General features: G+C 40.3%; 2 protein-coding genes across 6 annotated transcripts in view; one reads left to right on the top strand and one right to left on the bottom strand.

Moving 5' to 3' along the window:
* Positions 1-144: 144 nt before the first annotated feature.
* MRPS17 (mitochondrial ribosomal protein S17) lies at positions 145-5894 on the bottom strand. The gene is made up of 3 exons (XM_075032575.1): positions 5824-5894; positions 4278-4424; positions 145-2942 (listed from the first exon to the last, which is right to left on the bottom strand). Exons 2-3 carry the CDS (start codon positions 4398-4400, stop codon positions 2652-2654), a joined length of 414 nt encoding a protein of 137 aa, XP_074888676.1. The 5' UTR covers positions 4401-4424; positions 5824-5894; the 3' UTR covers positions 145-2651.
* A 270-nt stretch (positions 5895-6164) lies between these two features.
* LOC142033030 (merlin-like) overlaps positions 6165-16544 on the top strand; it is a 28134-nt gene continuing 17754 nt past the window's right edge. The window contains exons 1-6 of one of the 5 annotated variants that reach the window (XM_075032572.1): positions 6165-6361; positions 7331-7436; positions 10571-10819; positions 12326-12440; positions 14206-14331; positions 14698-14820. In XM_075032572.1, coding sequence (XP_074888673.1) covers positions 10812-10819; positions 12326-12440; positions 14206-14331; positions 14698-14820 — 372 coding nt within the window. In that variant the 5' untranslated portion in view covers positions 6165-6361; positions 7331-7436; positions 10571-10811. Of the gene's footprint in view, positions 6362-6918; positions 7437-10570; positions 10820-11010; positions 11556-12325; positions 12441-14205; positions 14332-14697; positions 14821-16544 lie in introns of those variants that run through there. The other 4 variants (XM_075032571.1, XM_075032573.1, XM_075032569.1 and 1 more) reach the window with 4 other exon arrangements.

Raw genomic sequence — 16544 nt, 5'->3', positions numbered from 1 at the left:
GCCACAGGTGCGCATGCGCGGACTGCCCCAGCCCAGGGCCCCTACGCCGGCAGCCGAGGTCGTGGGGCAATCTCGGCCCTGGTTTGGGATCTCGCTTGAAAAAAAACACCAAGAAAGAGGCCAGGCGGTTTTTTGAATCACGTGCAAGACCTTGTTTTTTATTCCCCAAATAAATTTTTCACCCACACGGCCTTGAAATGTTTTCTTCACGCTGTTCCAGCTACGGTAGTATTTAATTTGGCTAAACTGGTAGTGCACGCTTCCATCCTTAAGCATGATACCCACATTAAGCATCAAATCCTTAAATAACTTTAAGAATAAACTTATAATTAGGCTAACAGTTAAAGGAGAGTTTGAAAAGCAACTAGCCAATAAACACAGAAAACAAGTTAATGAGCGAACCTTGTCTTTCTGCATAGCACAAAGTCTGTATCATTTCACTACGCCATTTCCATTGCCATTTTGTGATTTTTATATCAGCACTCTGTGAAAGTAAGTCAGAGGCTAGCAGGTGCAATGTTCCTGGTGCCTCTTTAAAAACCAGTTTAACCTACAATTGTCATCATTCTTTTAAAAACAAGTTACACTTCAGACGATGTACATTTCATCCCATTTTGATCTGACAGCATGTTGAGTTCTCAAGCAACCCTCCAAGAGCCTCCCTGTAAACTGAAGAAAACTGACAACCTTCTGCCATGAATCAATCTTAGAAAAAATACAACATTTTCACAGCTACTCAAGCAAAAATCACAGGAAACACTGGGAAAGATGATTTACTTCCCCAATTAGATGTACATTTAACTCATTAACCAAACAGGGAACTTTTTCTATTTCTTGTAAACATTCTATGCCTAGTTATTAGAACACTCATATCCCAAGTACTGAGGATCAAGTTCCTTTACTGCCTGCTGGGATACAACTTAAGTGTATCTCCTACAGCCCAGGGCCATGTTCTAGCCTGGGTCTGATTTCTCTCAATCTCTGCTAGGGATGAAGTTTCACATTTTACACTCACTAGAGCAGGAGTCAGAGCCCAGGTTTCCTTCCACTTTGATCAGGGCCTTAATCAGCCAGCTACAGTTACTAAGTAATTTACATAAACCTAAACCACTTCAGCAAACATATCAACAAGAATAACCTACAGCCATATGTTTAAGACACTTCCTCAAAGTCAGAGACCCTGTTCACATTTATTGATTTACACAGAGACATTTGAATCAACATGTCTTGACATCCCAGCTTATTGATCTGACATGCAGGACAGTACTTGAGGACTAGCATTCAAAGAGCAGTATTTTTTGGTTTGAAGCACTGAAGAAAATGTAAGTCATTCTTCCCAGCCCAAATAATTTGCTGAGTTCAGCTGGACTTCATCAGCAATTTGCAGGCAGCTGAAACTGATTTTGTGCAGGTGAAGGAAGTTAAAGGGCAAGTGATTTACACCACTGACAACGGAAGAGAAGACAACTTCTAACTTACTAGTGTAAGCTGGCTCAGCTTCTTAAAGTAAGATATTTTAGGTCAGAGGAACTCTGTTCAGATACACCTTGTTTAGTTTCTGATCTTAAACAAAGACCCATGACATAGGTAGACACTTCAAAAAGGATTTCTCATATCTTTAATATAACACTCTCCCCTCCATACAGGGACATGGAACACACCCACAAATGCTGGGTTTTGAGGCAGATGCCCCTTTAGATCTGAATGAAAAGTCAGCAACACAAGGCTGCTGTAACAGCTGCACACTCTTAGTTTGGTTTATGTCCTGGAAGACAGGACACAAGATTCCCAGAGCTGTAGCAGGATAAAGTGAGCTTTAATCATTAACTGCTATGGCCTTCTAGTTTCATATTAAAGTACACAGCAAATCAGTACCTGTATCTCTCCCAAAATGTGTTTTAATTAGCTTTTCTGATGAGACTAAATCTAACCATCTTTACTTCTACTTTTTTGGCTTTATATTGCCATCAGCTTCTATTTCCTGCTGGCAGTTCAGAGATCCATCTCTCTTTCAGAAGGAACGAACTAAATACTTCCTTCATACAGGTTACAAAGGCAACCATGCTGAAGCTACCCAAAGTTTTTATTCTCACCTTACTGCCATTATAAAGGCAAGTGGCTGTGTTTTTGTTAGAGATTTTGGAAGTTAGAAGATACTGCAATGTGGTATGAGCAACTGTAAGAGGAAATAAGGACACATGCAGGTCGCTGGTTTTAAAATTCTACACTTCCTTTCAAAAGGTTTAATAGCAATATCTTAAGTAATCCTACAAACCACAAAAGACTGTCTGAAATACAGATCAAATAATGTAATGACCCTCCCACCAAACTTAAACATTATACAATTATATTCTTGTCTCTCTCAATCCAGAAGAGTCATTCCAAGCAAGAAGCTGGCTTTTGAAACTGTCAAGGCTTGGGGAAAACTACATGCAACAAAATGAAGTGTCAATACTAAACTCACATTCTCTGTATTTTCATTTAAAGATCTGAGGTGCCTATCAATCTGTAACATCTGTTCTTATAAGCAACTACTTTTACTATTTATTTTGACTACAGATTTCACTGAAACATTTAACATTCAACAGCAGGGCTCCAAACATCCCTGACAGAGACAAACTGAAAAGCCTTCTGTTTAAATATTTTCTCCACTATTTGTCTGTTGAACAAACTTTAAGTTCCTGAAGTTTTTCACTTAGATAGGTAGTATCTGCCTCTGTCAGATTTTCCGAATCTGACAGATTTTCAAGGAATCTGGTTCCCGCACAGGGCTTTCCTGTTATTGGATCTATGACATTTCCAACCTTGAAAACAATTTCAGCCAGTTCGTGTTTCACATGTTTGCTCCTTCGCTCAGGCAAAGCTTTCAGAAGAACAATGTCTCCAACAACACACTGCTGCAATGGATCATGGGCAAAATAGGTTTTTCGTTTGTTAAAGAACTGTAGAAGGAAAAAAGGAAACCGTGGCATTAGATTTCAAAATTAAACAATTGGCAAATACATAATTAATATAAACCAAACTGTATTTCACTAAGGAGAAGTGAAGTCTTATCTATGTTTTTAATGAGATTCAGTTTGCATCACAAAGAAATGCGACTGTGCACTCTACTGTTTTTCCAAAGAAAGCACAGCACTACCCTTCCCCAACAGCCTCTCTGGTCAGGGTGCTGTTGCCAGCCAAGCCTGCAGAAAAGGAGATGGGGAAAAAAGCGCCAAGTACAAAAAGCTGTTCATAGCAAACACATTTTTTTTTTACCTGTATCCACAAGCTCTTCACTTAACATAGACTCCCTTTCCTAGCATCACCACTTTCCACTGGCCTCCCTGCTCTCCAGTTCTGCTGTGTTAGCCCTTCCTCTCCTTAGGATGCTTCACATCAATACTGCTTCCAGCAAGACAGCTGCCTTGGCTCTTCCAAGCTGAATGGCTTTCCTGTGCAGTCCACACTACAGGAACTGATATTGATTCTTATTCATCATAATATGTCTAAAGTTCATCAGCCCTGAAATCATTATTTTGAAGTCTGTCATTTGAGAGTTTTCTTGCTCAATTAATTTTCTTTCATATAAAAATTCAGTATTTATTCTTATTGGAACAGCAGAATTCAGAATCTTTCTTTTAAGAAAGAAATTAGCAAGTTCTTCTACTGGATAAAGCATTGGACTGGGATCCGCAAGACCCGTTATCTAATCCTGACTCTATCCTTAACCTCCTGATCACCGAAGGCAAGTTATTGCACCAACACATACCACGGTTTCCCTATCTAAAAATGGAGACAATACTAATTTTAACCTCCCTGTTTGAAATGCATTGACAAGAAGTGATAAATACAAAGTTCATATAGCACATCGCAGTACAGATTCAAATACTAAGTATGCTTACAATTATGCATACAGAAAAACTGCTACAAAATTTATTGTAAAAGCAACTAATACAATGTCAAGTTTCCAAAACAAAGCATACTCCAAATCAATATGAAAATTTAAATCTAAGTGTGAAACAACAAAAATGTACCTTCAAAACTGAGATCAAATGAAGTATATTAACAAAACACTTCAAAGAAATACATTTAGCAGATATTTGGTAAGGAAGTGTTCTCACAACACACTGCTTTTTATCCTTTGCAGTCATCCCCACAGCCAAATCATTATGCAAGTTTTTTAAGGAGTTTGCATTGTAAAGAGCTATCAAAAATTCTAAGAGTCAAATCAATAAAACATTCCTCCACACAGTACAAAAATTACCATGCAAGACAAGTTCTTAACCAGCTTTTACCTTTAGTAAGTAAGGATCTAGCACAAGCCTTGTCACTCTCACTTTGGCAGTTTTCTGCATTTTGGTTCCTATTACCTTCCCGACTATCCATTTTGCATGGACAGCTCCGCGTGGTACAGACATTGTTTAGTTATGGTCATCCAGTGCCTGGCAACAAGCAAGCATACATGTTATTTTAACAAAAAACATAACCGGTTTCTGATCAATACCAAAATTATTATTTCCATTTCAGTCTAACAGCTTAATTAGGTCTTTTTTTTTTTTGAAAACAGGGTAGGTACAAGCAGTTGAAAACTCCATATATTGCACTATCTCAGCCTTGTTTTACAGTATAAGAAGGGACATGAACATGTCCCCATCACCAGGGAAAGTTACTTCACAATGGCAGTAAAAATGGACATAATACCACAAAGATGAGACCTTATCCCACAACACTGCTTTGAATCATACTGATTGTCAAATACACTGTAGCTGTGGAAGTTATTATGAATTTAACTCATACTCCAGCAGCTGTTTTTGCTGGAGACCTGTTAATCAGGTCTGTATATGACCAGAGTTAAGTCAAACAGGGAGCAGCCTATAACTTGTTCAGAAAGTCATTTGCTTCTGTGTACCTCATTATTAGCTGAGCTGATGAAACCTAAGAAAGGTAATAAGCTTCTCAAAGCATAAATGACATATCAAAGAGTTGTCTGACCTACAGTAAGTGTAATCACTTTTGAGTTAGTTCTTTCCTGTAAGTAATTATACTCCATTACCTTATTTGTTCTGTTTAATTAGGGAGAGCTTTCTATACCACTCTTGTAAGAGTCATGGGCAAAATAGATAGCTAAACATTAGAAGACTTGAACCAATATTAAAACTGATGAAGACCAAAGACCTTTGTCTCTCCCACCCAGCTATGTACGGTTAAGCACAACTGACACCTGTTGAAGTCTCCATCTATTCATTTTGTAAGACTAAATGACACTCGCTTTGATGTTGCAACACATCAAAAGCAGAGTTCTGGGATAGAGAGACACATCCATAGGATGAAATGCTTCAAGCAGCAATACTCGAGGTTGCTTTTACCATCCTTGACTCAGCTGTGTGACCCACAGGGCTGGAGGAGGGAGTCAGCATGAGATGCCCTCCTATAAAATAGGGCTAACCACCAACGACCACACAGCGACTAGACCGGGGAGAGGCAAACGTGTACAAAATAAGCAACACCCACAAAGCACAAGGGAGCTACTAGAAAGACGGGAACCAGGCAGCTAGGCTGGGCGTCTCTCACAGCCGAGAAAAGGATAAGAGAGGAAGTTCAAACAGACCGGGAGCCTTCCACCCGCCCCCACCCCCCGCGTCTCCACAGCCCTCCGCGCCAGGCCCAGCCTCGACAACGTCCCCGCCAGCAGGGCTGAGGAGCAAGGTCCTATCTCGCAGGCGCCGGCCCTCAACTCGGCACCTCAACCACCTCCCAAAGAGCAGCTCCAGCCCGGCGAGTGCCCCATGCCGGGGCACCCTCGCCCAGGCCCCGCCACGGCCACCCCTCAGCCCCTCTCACCGCTAACGCTCCCACCGCCGCGCCTCAGGGGCCTTAAAAGAAACGAAGCCGGAAGGGGCGGAGCCGACGCCGGAAGAGCCGCGCGGCAGCGGGGCGGGGCCAGCGGCGGGGAAGGGAGGAGCCTCCTGAGGAGGATTTAAAGGCGCAGGCAGGCAGCTTGGCCCCCTTAGCAGAGGGTGAGGGGCTGGGGTGGTAGCAGGCTAGGGCTGTTGCTGCCCCTGAGGCAGCCTCAGCGCGCAGTGAGAGATTAAAGCCGATAGAAATGAGGTTTTTCTTCCTTGCCCAGGCTGAAGGGGTTGGGGGTCCTGTAGCGTGGGGAGATTGGGGAGTGGGTGCTGGCTGTGGGCCCCGCTTCCTCAGGGAGGCATCGTCTGTGGGGAGACCTGTCCTACCTCTGGCCCCTGTGGGCTCACACAGCCGAATCCAGCCTGGTTTTTGGTATAACTAAGTGATCTGGGTGCTGTGTTTCAGCAGCAATGTGTTGTGCTGCAGGGCTGGACACAATCTGCAGCAGGCCTTGGTCTGGAGGTACTGGAAGGTGAGGAGGCAGAGGTGTGAGAGCTGAGGGGCCATTTTACACTCGGAATTGCGGGGGATGAAGGTGACTGACAGTGCGGTCTCTTTTTGTGGCTGCATGGCACTGAGGTCTGTTGTTTGCATGGGAAGTAGCGTTGTGCTCTTCCACCTGCTCTTAAGTTACATAAATGAGACAAATCTTGAAGGTTTTCTATGTAAATCTGGAATAATTGTAACATATATGAAGTGAGAGCTGGCCTGTTGTCCTTGCTTATCCACGCTCTGGTAGAAATTCAGGTTCTGTAAATATGTATCTAAAAAGGAGGGTTCAAAAAAACCCCAACCTTACAAACTGAATAATAGTAAAAAAAAGTCTTGACTTTGCTATTGCCTTTGAGGTGATGTGATCCTGGCAGCTCATGGAGCTTGTGGTCTCTTCCTGTGACTTCAAACTGAGGCCATCCCTTTTTTTATTTAAATGAGTTCATTTATCTTTTTCTACTGGCAAGTATTTTGGCTGCTGCCCACTTTTCAGGCTTGTTCTGTAGGCATTATTGTCCCATCATCTCTCGCCACAGGAAGAAGGCAGGTAGGGAATCGTATTCACTTAATAGGACAACACTGTGCAGCTTCCTTTTTTAAGGTGGCTGGGTAGGGTGAGAATAGGCTATTCTTTGTATGGCTGGAGGCACTGTTGAAATAGTTTGATCAAATACTATCAAAGGAGTTACTTGTACATTCATTATCAGTTCTTACAGATATCCAAGTCAAGATTCATGGGCTTCTCTTATTTTAGTGCCTTATTACTTGAATTACAGTGGGGAGAAGTTGGGAGGAGCCTTGCTGGCACAGGCAGGAAATGGTTAAGAGCCTTTCATATCACCTGGGAAAGCAATTCTTTGATTTTTCAGAGGGCGCTAACATGCTGCAGTTCATAGGAAACAAAGGAAAGGGAATCAAGTATAAAAGTTGTTCTTGGATTTTATTTTAGTGGCAGAACTTGTGAAGGCTGGATATTGAGGTCTGCTGAAAAATACGGAATTTTGGATTAAAAAGAATTTTTTTTTCTTATCTTCATTCAGAAAATGACCTGTGAGGTAAGTCTTGATTCCAGCTGGTGATTTTAGATAACTTCTTTTTAGATTGAGAGGTAAGAAAAATCTTTATATAGCTGATCCATTTTAAAACAGTGAATTCTTCGCTTATATTGTTACTTGGGCAGGGCAGGGAGCACAGGCAGAAGTGTGAGTCAACAACTGTAAAAAGCCCACAACGCTTTCCTGTATTGTCTGTGTTCAAATTGCTTGTATTAATTTCTGAGCTTAAGTATAGAAATTCAGGAACTGGGAGAAACATAATGAGCCAGGGGGATTTGCAGTGTAGGAGTTGCAGTAAATATTTCAGCAATGACAGGAGGCATTTAAATGGTAGTAGTAACTATGTTAATGTACTTTTGTAGTTGATGCTTCAAGCATCTTCTATTGGTGGCTCTTAAAGTACTTCCCAAACCTTGTTTCTCTAAACCATGCTGTACTCCTGAGGGTTTTTTATTTCCAGCTCATGTAAGGACTTTGCTAGCAGATGATACAATTGCTGCCCCTGTGCATGTGCTGATTATTAAGGGCAGACTGCTTCTGGGGGTATAAGAGAGGGGTCTCACAATTGCCGTTAGTTCCTAGCCTGCCTGCAGCTGAGACTAAGGAGGTCTCACCTTAAAAAGTGCTGCTGGCTTTGTGTGTGTGTGTGAAAACAGATGCTTTTTCACTTGAGTGTGGCTGACCAAAGTGTGATTGGATGGTAATAGCTCACACACAGTTGTCACTGAGAGCAAGTGCCATGTGAAGAGAAATCTTTATATCCTGTGGAGAGCCCTGCAAACCATCCATTCACCTTGGAAATGCTAAACTGAAAGTAAATTGTACTTTCATTCTTGGGAAGGTTAATTACAGCTTGTTTGTTGAGATATTTCTCTGTTTCTGTCTCTAATGTACTGAATTCTTGTGGACTTACTGAGCTTTTTGGGGGGAATGGTGACTTCATTTTCTTTCTCTTGGTACTATTCAGTTAATACTGTAAGTGGCATCTGATGTGTGGGTTATTTCCCATTTTGATAAGTGTGCAGCGTAGTGGTGTAACATGACTGCCCATCTAGTGCTGTGATATAGATAAGCATCAGTCCTTGCAAGAGTCACCTTGCCAGTTCTTCTTGCTATTGCCTGCTGTTCCCAGTTTCCCTTGCACCCCCACGTTTTGCTCAGGCCCTACTTTCTCATTGTCAAGAAGGGAGAAGACCATGATCCAGTCAGAGCTGGTGGATATCAGTTCTTTTGTCTTGGACATGAACATGCTAAAAGGCAGAGTCAGGAGCGTTTAGTTCCTGCGAATTATATTCCTCATCACTGCATTTCTGTTCCCCTCGTCAAGTAAAGCTTTTATCATCTTTCTGTTGGTTTTCATAAGGTGCAGGTGAAGCTGTGGACATTCACAGCTTCTGAACTATCTGTTCCCAGATTCTGGCTGGACAGGAATCTTTTATCACCCCGCCCTGTTTTGGATTAATGCGTTATTTGGTAAGGTTATGACATGCTCTGATCCTGGGTCTTGAGCTTAGATCCCTGTGGCAACTGCAGAAATAAATCACTGGAGCTCAGTGACAGAAACTCTATCTTGAAACACGTTGCACATGATTCACAGTTAAATGTTGTTATTAGCAGGGATCTAGAGAGTGGATTGCTTTTGCATTTAAACCAAAGATTGCAAACCCAGATTGCCTTATTCAGCAAGATTTCGCTTACTTGAAAAAGTTATTTTTCTAAAAACTTGACTGTTAAGTGCTTTTGCTTATGTTGTCAGTATCTGACATTCATTTAAGGTATTCAGGGTGAAAGCCTTTTCTATTTCTTTACCAGTGCTATTGATTAAAATGCAGTTTACATTTCTTGGGAAAATTTGATATTCAAAAATGCCTTTTCACTGTGAGTCAGAATGTACTTTTCCATGGAATAAAAGTTCTGGAAAGGAAAAAAAATGCTATTGGAAATGTTGAACAAATTATATTGTCATTTCAACCAGGTTATACAAGAAAAAAGAAAGAACTTCAAAGTCAAAATGAAGGGCTCTGGTGTTTTTGTCATATTTTGAGAAAATTAGTACATTCTTCTGCAGTTCAATTTTATCTGTTCAGCGTTTTCCATATGAAACTTTTTGAGAATGTTCTGTACTGGCCTTAACTCCAAGTTCCTGTTTAATTCAATTGGCCGTTTCAAATTACATATTAAAAATGAATTATGAAGCTTTTTTCTCCTTTGTCTTCAGCCATTGGTGTTTCTTCTAGAACTAATAGAAGAAGGGGTTGTTTCCAGTATTGTATAGTAGTTTGTAGTTCTCGTGCTTTAACTGCTGTATCCAATGGTACAATTATTTACAGTAATTCTCTGTTTTGAAGAAAACTGGACAGGAAAGACCTTTAGAATGTAACAGGTTAAAATATAATTTTGCTGTTAGCTGTGTTGCAGCTTGCAGATTAGAGATCAAAAACCTACTGGAATAATTACTGCTGTTTTGGATGCTTTCATATGATGCGCTTATTGTCAGTATTACTGCAGTCACATTACACCATACTACTATGGTCATTTTTTGGTTTTTAAATATTCCTTTCCCCTTAATTAAAAACACTTTTCTATGCTAAATAGAAAGGACCCAAGGTCTGCTCAGTAGTGTGCACTGAGGTGTTGCCTAAATTATAGAGGAAACATACTCTGTGGCAAGATCTGTTTTTATTCCTCTAAAAAAAAAAAATCCCTGAGGACAAGGGGGTACCCTGGGGTTGATGGGATTTGGGTTCTGGATATGCCTATCTGTGAAGCACCCTGTCTTGCACTGATTCTTGTAGTGTGAATTGGCCTCTCCTGGGACTGGTGGCAGGCACCAGCAGAAGGACCAGCTTGGGGAGAGTGCTTTGAGGGTGTGTAGTTCCCTCCAGTCTTGAGGAGGGAGTAGATACTGTCACACTGTTTTGGATAGAAGATCAGAAAGATAGGAATTCCATCCCACGCTTTTCCAGCATCAATAATAGTCTTATTGTTAGTGAATTTTCTCAGTGCACAGCCTGTCTGCAATTTAAGCCCATTATTCCTTGTCCTAACCATTGTGGTCATGAAGAGCAGACATTATAATGTCTCACCACACTTGTCCCTTCTCTGCACTAACCAGTACTTTCATTTTGCCACAGAATATTTTCTAGCCCTTGGATCTCTCCTTTGGATTCTCTCCAGTTACCCCGTTATCTTTCCTGAAGTGTGTTGCCCCAAACTGAACAAGACTTCAGCAGAAGCTTTACCAGAGCCAACTGGAGCGAGAGGACTCCTCAACTGGTCTTGGTGGTGTCAGAAAGATCAATTTCCTCTTGAGCTTTTCTTCCCCACTCTGGGTTGTCTCAAGTACTTGTTCTCAACTCTGCTGTTGATGTCCATATGATTTGGTAACTAACTCATCTGTTCTCTGCCTCAACTTCCCTACACTTTGAAAAGAAAAACTTCCATATACATTTTATCTCCTGTTTAGCTACTTGAAATTTTTGAATGAGGGGCATGTACAAAGTAAGTGGAAAATGATTTATACATTTGCAAGCCAATTTAGAGCTCAGCAGAAGCAAAGAAGAGGACAAGATATTTTATAAAATCCTGGAAGGTACAGACAAATGGAACTTTTCAGTTGAAACTAGAACTTTATTTTGGAATTCCTTAAGGAGAGATTGGAAGTCTGCCACACTGTAATAGTCTTATATTGTAGGAAACCAAGAATGCCCTTGTCTCTTCTTGACCTATATAATTCACAGATACTAACTAGGTTGTGCAAGCTGAGCTGTTATTTTTATAAAGTAAGTAAAAAGAAGAAGAAAACTTTACAGGCTGATTTCCTGTGCTCAGAAATAAACATCCAAGAACTGCATAGTGCAGATTCACACTATCATTTAACCCCAACTTTCAACATTTGGTTTGAATGGTATCTACAAAATCCTTGTGGCTGTGGAAATAGCACATGTATCCTTGATTTTCTTGATGGCATGCAGTCAACTGCATTTAGAATAGAAGATTTGTGAAGGAATTTTCTGTAGGCTTCTGCAAAATTAAATTCATTTCACAAGAACTCCACTGGGAAAATTTCTGTTCTCAATAACTTTCATCATTGTGAGCTGGTATGCCCAAGAGAACATGGTAAATTTGGCTTAATTTCACTGCATATGTTCTTGGGATTTGTATAATTTCAGGGAGTTAAGATCTTATGTTGTAAAGAAACTCAATAGGTTAGTTGCTCAAGGAGCCGTAACTGATGGAAAAGGATTGAGTTGGGTTTGATATCGTAAGGTTTTGCTACATGATGTAGCACTCTACTGTGTGTTTTACAAGTGGAGCTTCCACTGATGCATTTGGTGTTGGTACATGCTGCAGAGACCTTTGAGAAAGGGAATTTTGCTTGGATATGTGAAAGGGATGAGCAATGTCATAATTCTGTTGGCATTATTCAAAAGCCAGGTATCACTTTTATGAAACTGTAAACATCCATCCGTTGCAGAGTTTTGCTGCAAGAGACTGCTGAATAGCATGGATGTGGGTGATTGTACAGAGCACGAGGGCTGGATTGGAGGTTCCCTAGATGTCCTCAGCCGTAGTGAGAGGCAGGCCCCAGGATCTTGCAATATAAGGTCTGAATGATGTTCTTTCTAGTACTGTAGGAACCCAATGTTTGCCAAGGTCTGAGGAAAGACAGGAATGACATTTTGGAGCAATTTATTTTAAGGGGCAAACTAAATTTAAAGGTCAAACTAAATTTTTTGTCTCAACTTCCTTTCTTACTGTCTTGGACACAAAAATGCATATGTAAAGGTGATTTTGTTCTGCAAGTTTGGACTCATCTGACTTTGGAATCTAGCCAAGAAAATGTTACTGAATTTCCAGCCCTAAATGTAACCCATGTTCAATTTCAGGTGTGGCTATCATAAACTAAAAAATATGTCCATCCGAGGCCTGAAGAAGAAACAACCAAAGACTTTTAAAGTAAAAATTATAACAGTGGATGCTGAAATGGAGTTCAGCTGTGAGGTAAGAGTCCTCAGCAGAATGCTAAAGATGGAAACTAACCTTTGTATTAGCAAAACATAAATTTGAAAAGTTCAGATTGTCAGTTCATGGATGGTCTTAAAACTGAACTGTTATTTTTATAAACAATGGATTACGTAGTCCCAGATGTATTCTTCCCTTAAACAACTCTGACTATTCAGAATTTAAAGCTGTTTCCATGAAATCCATTTGTGACACTGCTAAATTAGCAGTAGGCTTGCTTTCTTTATAAGCATTCCAACACATGATGCAGGGCTTGTTTGTATGTATACCTACTTTTCCACAAAAAGTGACGCAACTCTTTAAGACACTGCCGGCTTGGATAAAGCAGTCTGGTCAGAGCTGGTCCTAAGATGTTGCTTATAAAATAATTTATAAAATGGTACTTTTGTGCTGAGTTCATCTGGGACATTCTCTTAAAATTTGCCATTTGTAAACACCAGTTTATTTCTTTAACTACAGTGGCTGTTTTGTATGTTTGGGCAGAAGAGAAAAATGACCAAGTGAAAAAGCTAACTTTTCTTCTGTTACGGCTATCTAGTAAATTGGATAGAGAAATCATGACTGCAGAAAAATATGCAAGAAAACAAATATAGCAAGTGGTCAACTGCTAAATGAATTGGTCTGCACTGTTGAGGAGACAGAACTATGCCTGATTAATTCCTAATCATCCAGCAAAGGCAAAAAAAAAAGACATACAGTTATTTTGAGTTAGAAAACTGAGGTCCAGTGGGACTGGCAATTCTAATGAGAGACTTGACTGTCTTGTGGGGCATTTAGTATTTAATTTACTAGGTCCCTCAGAGACAGAATAGATTAGCCAGAAGCAGTGCACTTTTGTGACTTACTGATCTAGAATATTTGCAGGCAGAGTTGTGAAAATAAAGGATTTGGAAAATTTGATTTAGAGATCAGAGTCTTTGTTAACAAATCCAGCTTAATGTATTCTTTCCTTTGCTATCTTTCTCTTTTTCCCTAATATTGCTCTTTTGCTGGGATGATTTCCTGCTTTCCATCCAAATATTGCCTAAAATTTAATATTTTTTTGCCATTAAGTTTTTAGTGGCTGACCCATGCAATTAGACTAAATCATCTTTTTTAACATGTAGCCAATAGAAGAAACAGATGTGCACCCTCTTCAGTGAAAAAATGAGGCATCATACGTGTGTGAATTTTGGGACCTTTAATCAAAGTTTGCTCTCTATGGAGCCAGGCTACTAAATTACTTTAGAAGACAGGCTCCTGTTCATTTAAATCAGAGTAGCAAAAAGGCTTGGCTTGGTGCCACTGAAATAGCTGAGGTATGTGAAAGATGGATTTGCTTTCATTGTCTGGCATTTCTGCACTGTGCCCTGACACTCCTTTGATTTCCCCTGGCCTGCTTTCAGTCTCTCCAATTTGTATAAACTATTGAATAAGATTTTTACAAATATTAGTAAAGCCTTGCTGTGTCCTAGGAAATCAATAGTACAATCATCGTTCTGTGTGCTCATAAAGTGCTTGATGCTGTGGTTAAATGACTACAGCTGCTCTGTGAATATTCCTCTGGAGGAGAGGAAGAGGAGGTAGAGCATTGTTACTATTTCACCTTTGCTGTAGACAGCAGTGGGCATATTTCATTGAAAAGCTAAAGGTGAAATAAGAGTTCATAGGAGAAAGGCAAATGGTAGCCTAGTTTCCTTGCCTAAATTGTAGCAAATTCATTCAAGACATACCTGTTTTTCTTAATTTTCTTTTTCTTTTTTAGATGAAGTGGAAGGGAAAGGACTTGTTTGACTTGGTGTGCCGAGCACTTGGTTTAAGGGAGACTTGGTTCTTTGGCTTGCAGTACACAATAAAAGGAATGTGCACCTGGTTAAAGATGGACAAAAAGGTATAGAAAACAAAGAATCACAGTAATTTTGTACTTATAAAAAGATTTTCTTTTTTAGTACAGGAGCTAAAGGAATGTGTTACATGACAACTCAATTTTAGGTGGTATCATTTTTTTAAGACTAAAGTTCATTGTGTTATTTGTCTGATTGCTTCTGTCACATTTGGCCTAAAGTATCACACACACCAATCACCACTATATGCACTGATTGCTATTAGATTAAAACTCAGCATCGCCCTTCCTTCTAAAATATGGAAAGGCTGCTTTAAGTGGATTATTGGCTGCTTTCTGATTTTCCTCTGGAATATTATTTTGAGACATTTATGTACTATTTTTTGTTCCTGCTTTTATTTTATCTGTAAACAGGTTTTAGATCAAGAAATCCCCAAAGAAGATCCCATTAGCTTTCATTTTTTGGCTAAATTCTACCCAGAGAAGGTAGAAGAGGAACTATTACAGGAAATTACCCAGCATTTATTCTTCCTTCAGGTCAGGAACAGTTTTTAACCATTAATTCCTTCTATATTTACACCAGTCCTTTTGTATTGTCTTTGATCTTGTTGGCAGCTGTTAGTCTCAGAATGGTTCTGCTGGCTTCAGCTGTATCAGTGTCTCTGTAAAGGTCATTTTTATGAAATACAAACATGTCTCCTGACTGCTGTGGTTTGTGTACTGGTAAGGTGAATGCTGTTTGCCTTCTGCAGGTTTTTGTTCTCTTGATGGCTCCTCTTACTGTTTGTGCTAGGAATGGGAGTCAAATTGCTGAGACCTGTAGCTTCATGTAAAATAACTTTTACACCTAGCAGTTTGGGTGATAGTTCCACATCTGGATATTCCAGACTTGTTTTGCTCCTATAGTAGGTATTAAAAAAAAAAAAAAAAATCCATGCAAGGCTGGCACTGCTTGAAGACCTGTGAGGCTTTTGCCCTAACTGGTCAGTGCTGAGAAGTATAAAGTGAAGCCATCATTTTTATCAGCTTCAGAAGTTATTTTGAGGACTGTCATCTGGTCTGCTCTGGCTGCAGTTAAGTTGGATGAAGAGAGTCTCAACAGCTCCTTGTCATTGTTGTCTTGGACCTGCTGGTGTAATCTCTTGTGTAACCATTCCCTAACCTAGCTCTTTCAAAATGAGCAGAATTAGAAGAGACCTGTTATTAGATGTACACACTGTGTGGAGGAGTGACTATACAAGCAATTACAGTGGCAGTTGTGAAGGTGGAGAAGAGGGAAGGAATGGTGATAAGCAGTTGGGGACAATAAGCTGCTTCACCCATATCAGCTGCAGATGGAACAAGACCTGTGACTACAGCCTATCCCTGAAACTAAAAGTTGTGAGTTCCTAAAAATAGTCCAGGTGGTTACTGGGAGGTCTTTTGTGTGTGACTGTAGAAGGCACAATCACTAGAAAACAAGAACTCCCTAACCTATCCTTCTTAAATCTTCTTTTTGGATTGTAGGGAAAAAAGATCATAGAATTTGATAGCTATTCTGAAATATAGGTTTGTTCATCTAGCAAGTTTCAAAAGGAGTGGAGCAGCATAGACAGCTACGACTCAAACAGAAGATTCACCACAATATGTGATCCTTTCAAAGACAAAGTCTGGAGGCATCATCATGTTGTCTGATAGGCCCTGGATGAGAAATGCTGTTCCCTTGGTGGTATTCTGAAATGTCCAGACTTGCACACACTGACTTCTGCCAGTCAAGTTAGCCAGTTGGAGTTGTCTTTCCTACCCCATTGAACTGGGTACCTGCTACTCATGCTAGCAGAATAAATCCCCAGCCCTGACAAATCTTCATTACAGATAACAGAACCCATTCCAGCTCTGCCATAGGGGCAGCTACTGAGGAGTTGCAGGATAGTAGTAATGTGCTCAAGAGCAGAGTTGTTAGCTGTGTGAACACAGCTTGGTCTGTACACCATGGTGGTTCTTCCAGATTTACAAATTTCCATGAGATGGAAACCAGTAAAAGGAATAAAGTTAACCCCACACATGCATTGGTGCTAGTAGCTTTGCAGAGGCAGCTTTCTTATTTGCCACTTGGTTTTCTTTTGTCCCAGAAATTGTTAGGGTTTTCTTGGCTCCATTAAAAAGTAGGTGAAGCAGCAATTTCTTGGAGTACAGTGCTTTGTTACCAAAATAAAGATGTATCAACCAGAAAAAGCCATGCTGTGGCTTCATAGCTGTGGCTCCATGGCTGTAGTAAGAGG

The sequence above is a fragment of the Buteo buteo genome, chromosome 7 (genome assembly GCF_964188355.1).
Source record: "Buteo buteo chromosome 7, bButBut1.hap1.1, whole genome shotgun sequence".
Lineage (NCBI taxonomy): Eukaryota > Metazoa > Chordata > Aves > Accipitriformes > Accipitridae > Buteo > Buteo buteo.
This window is presented reverse-complemented; position numbering and strand designations above follow the sequence as displayed.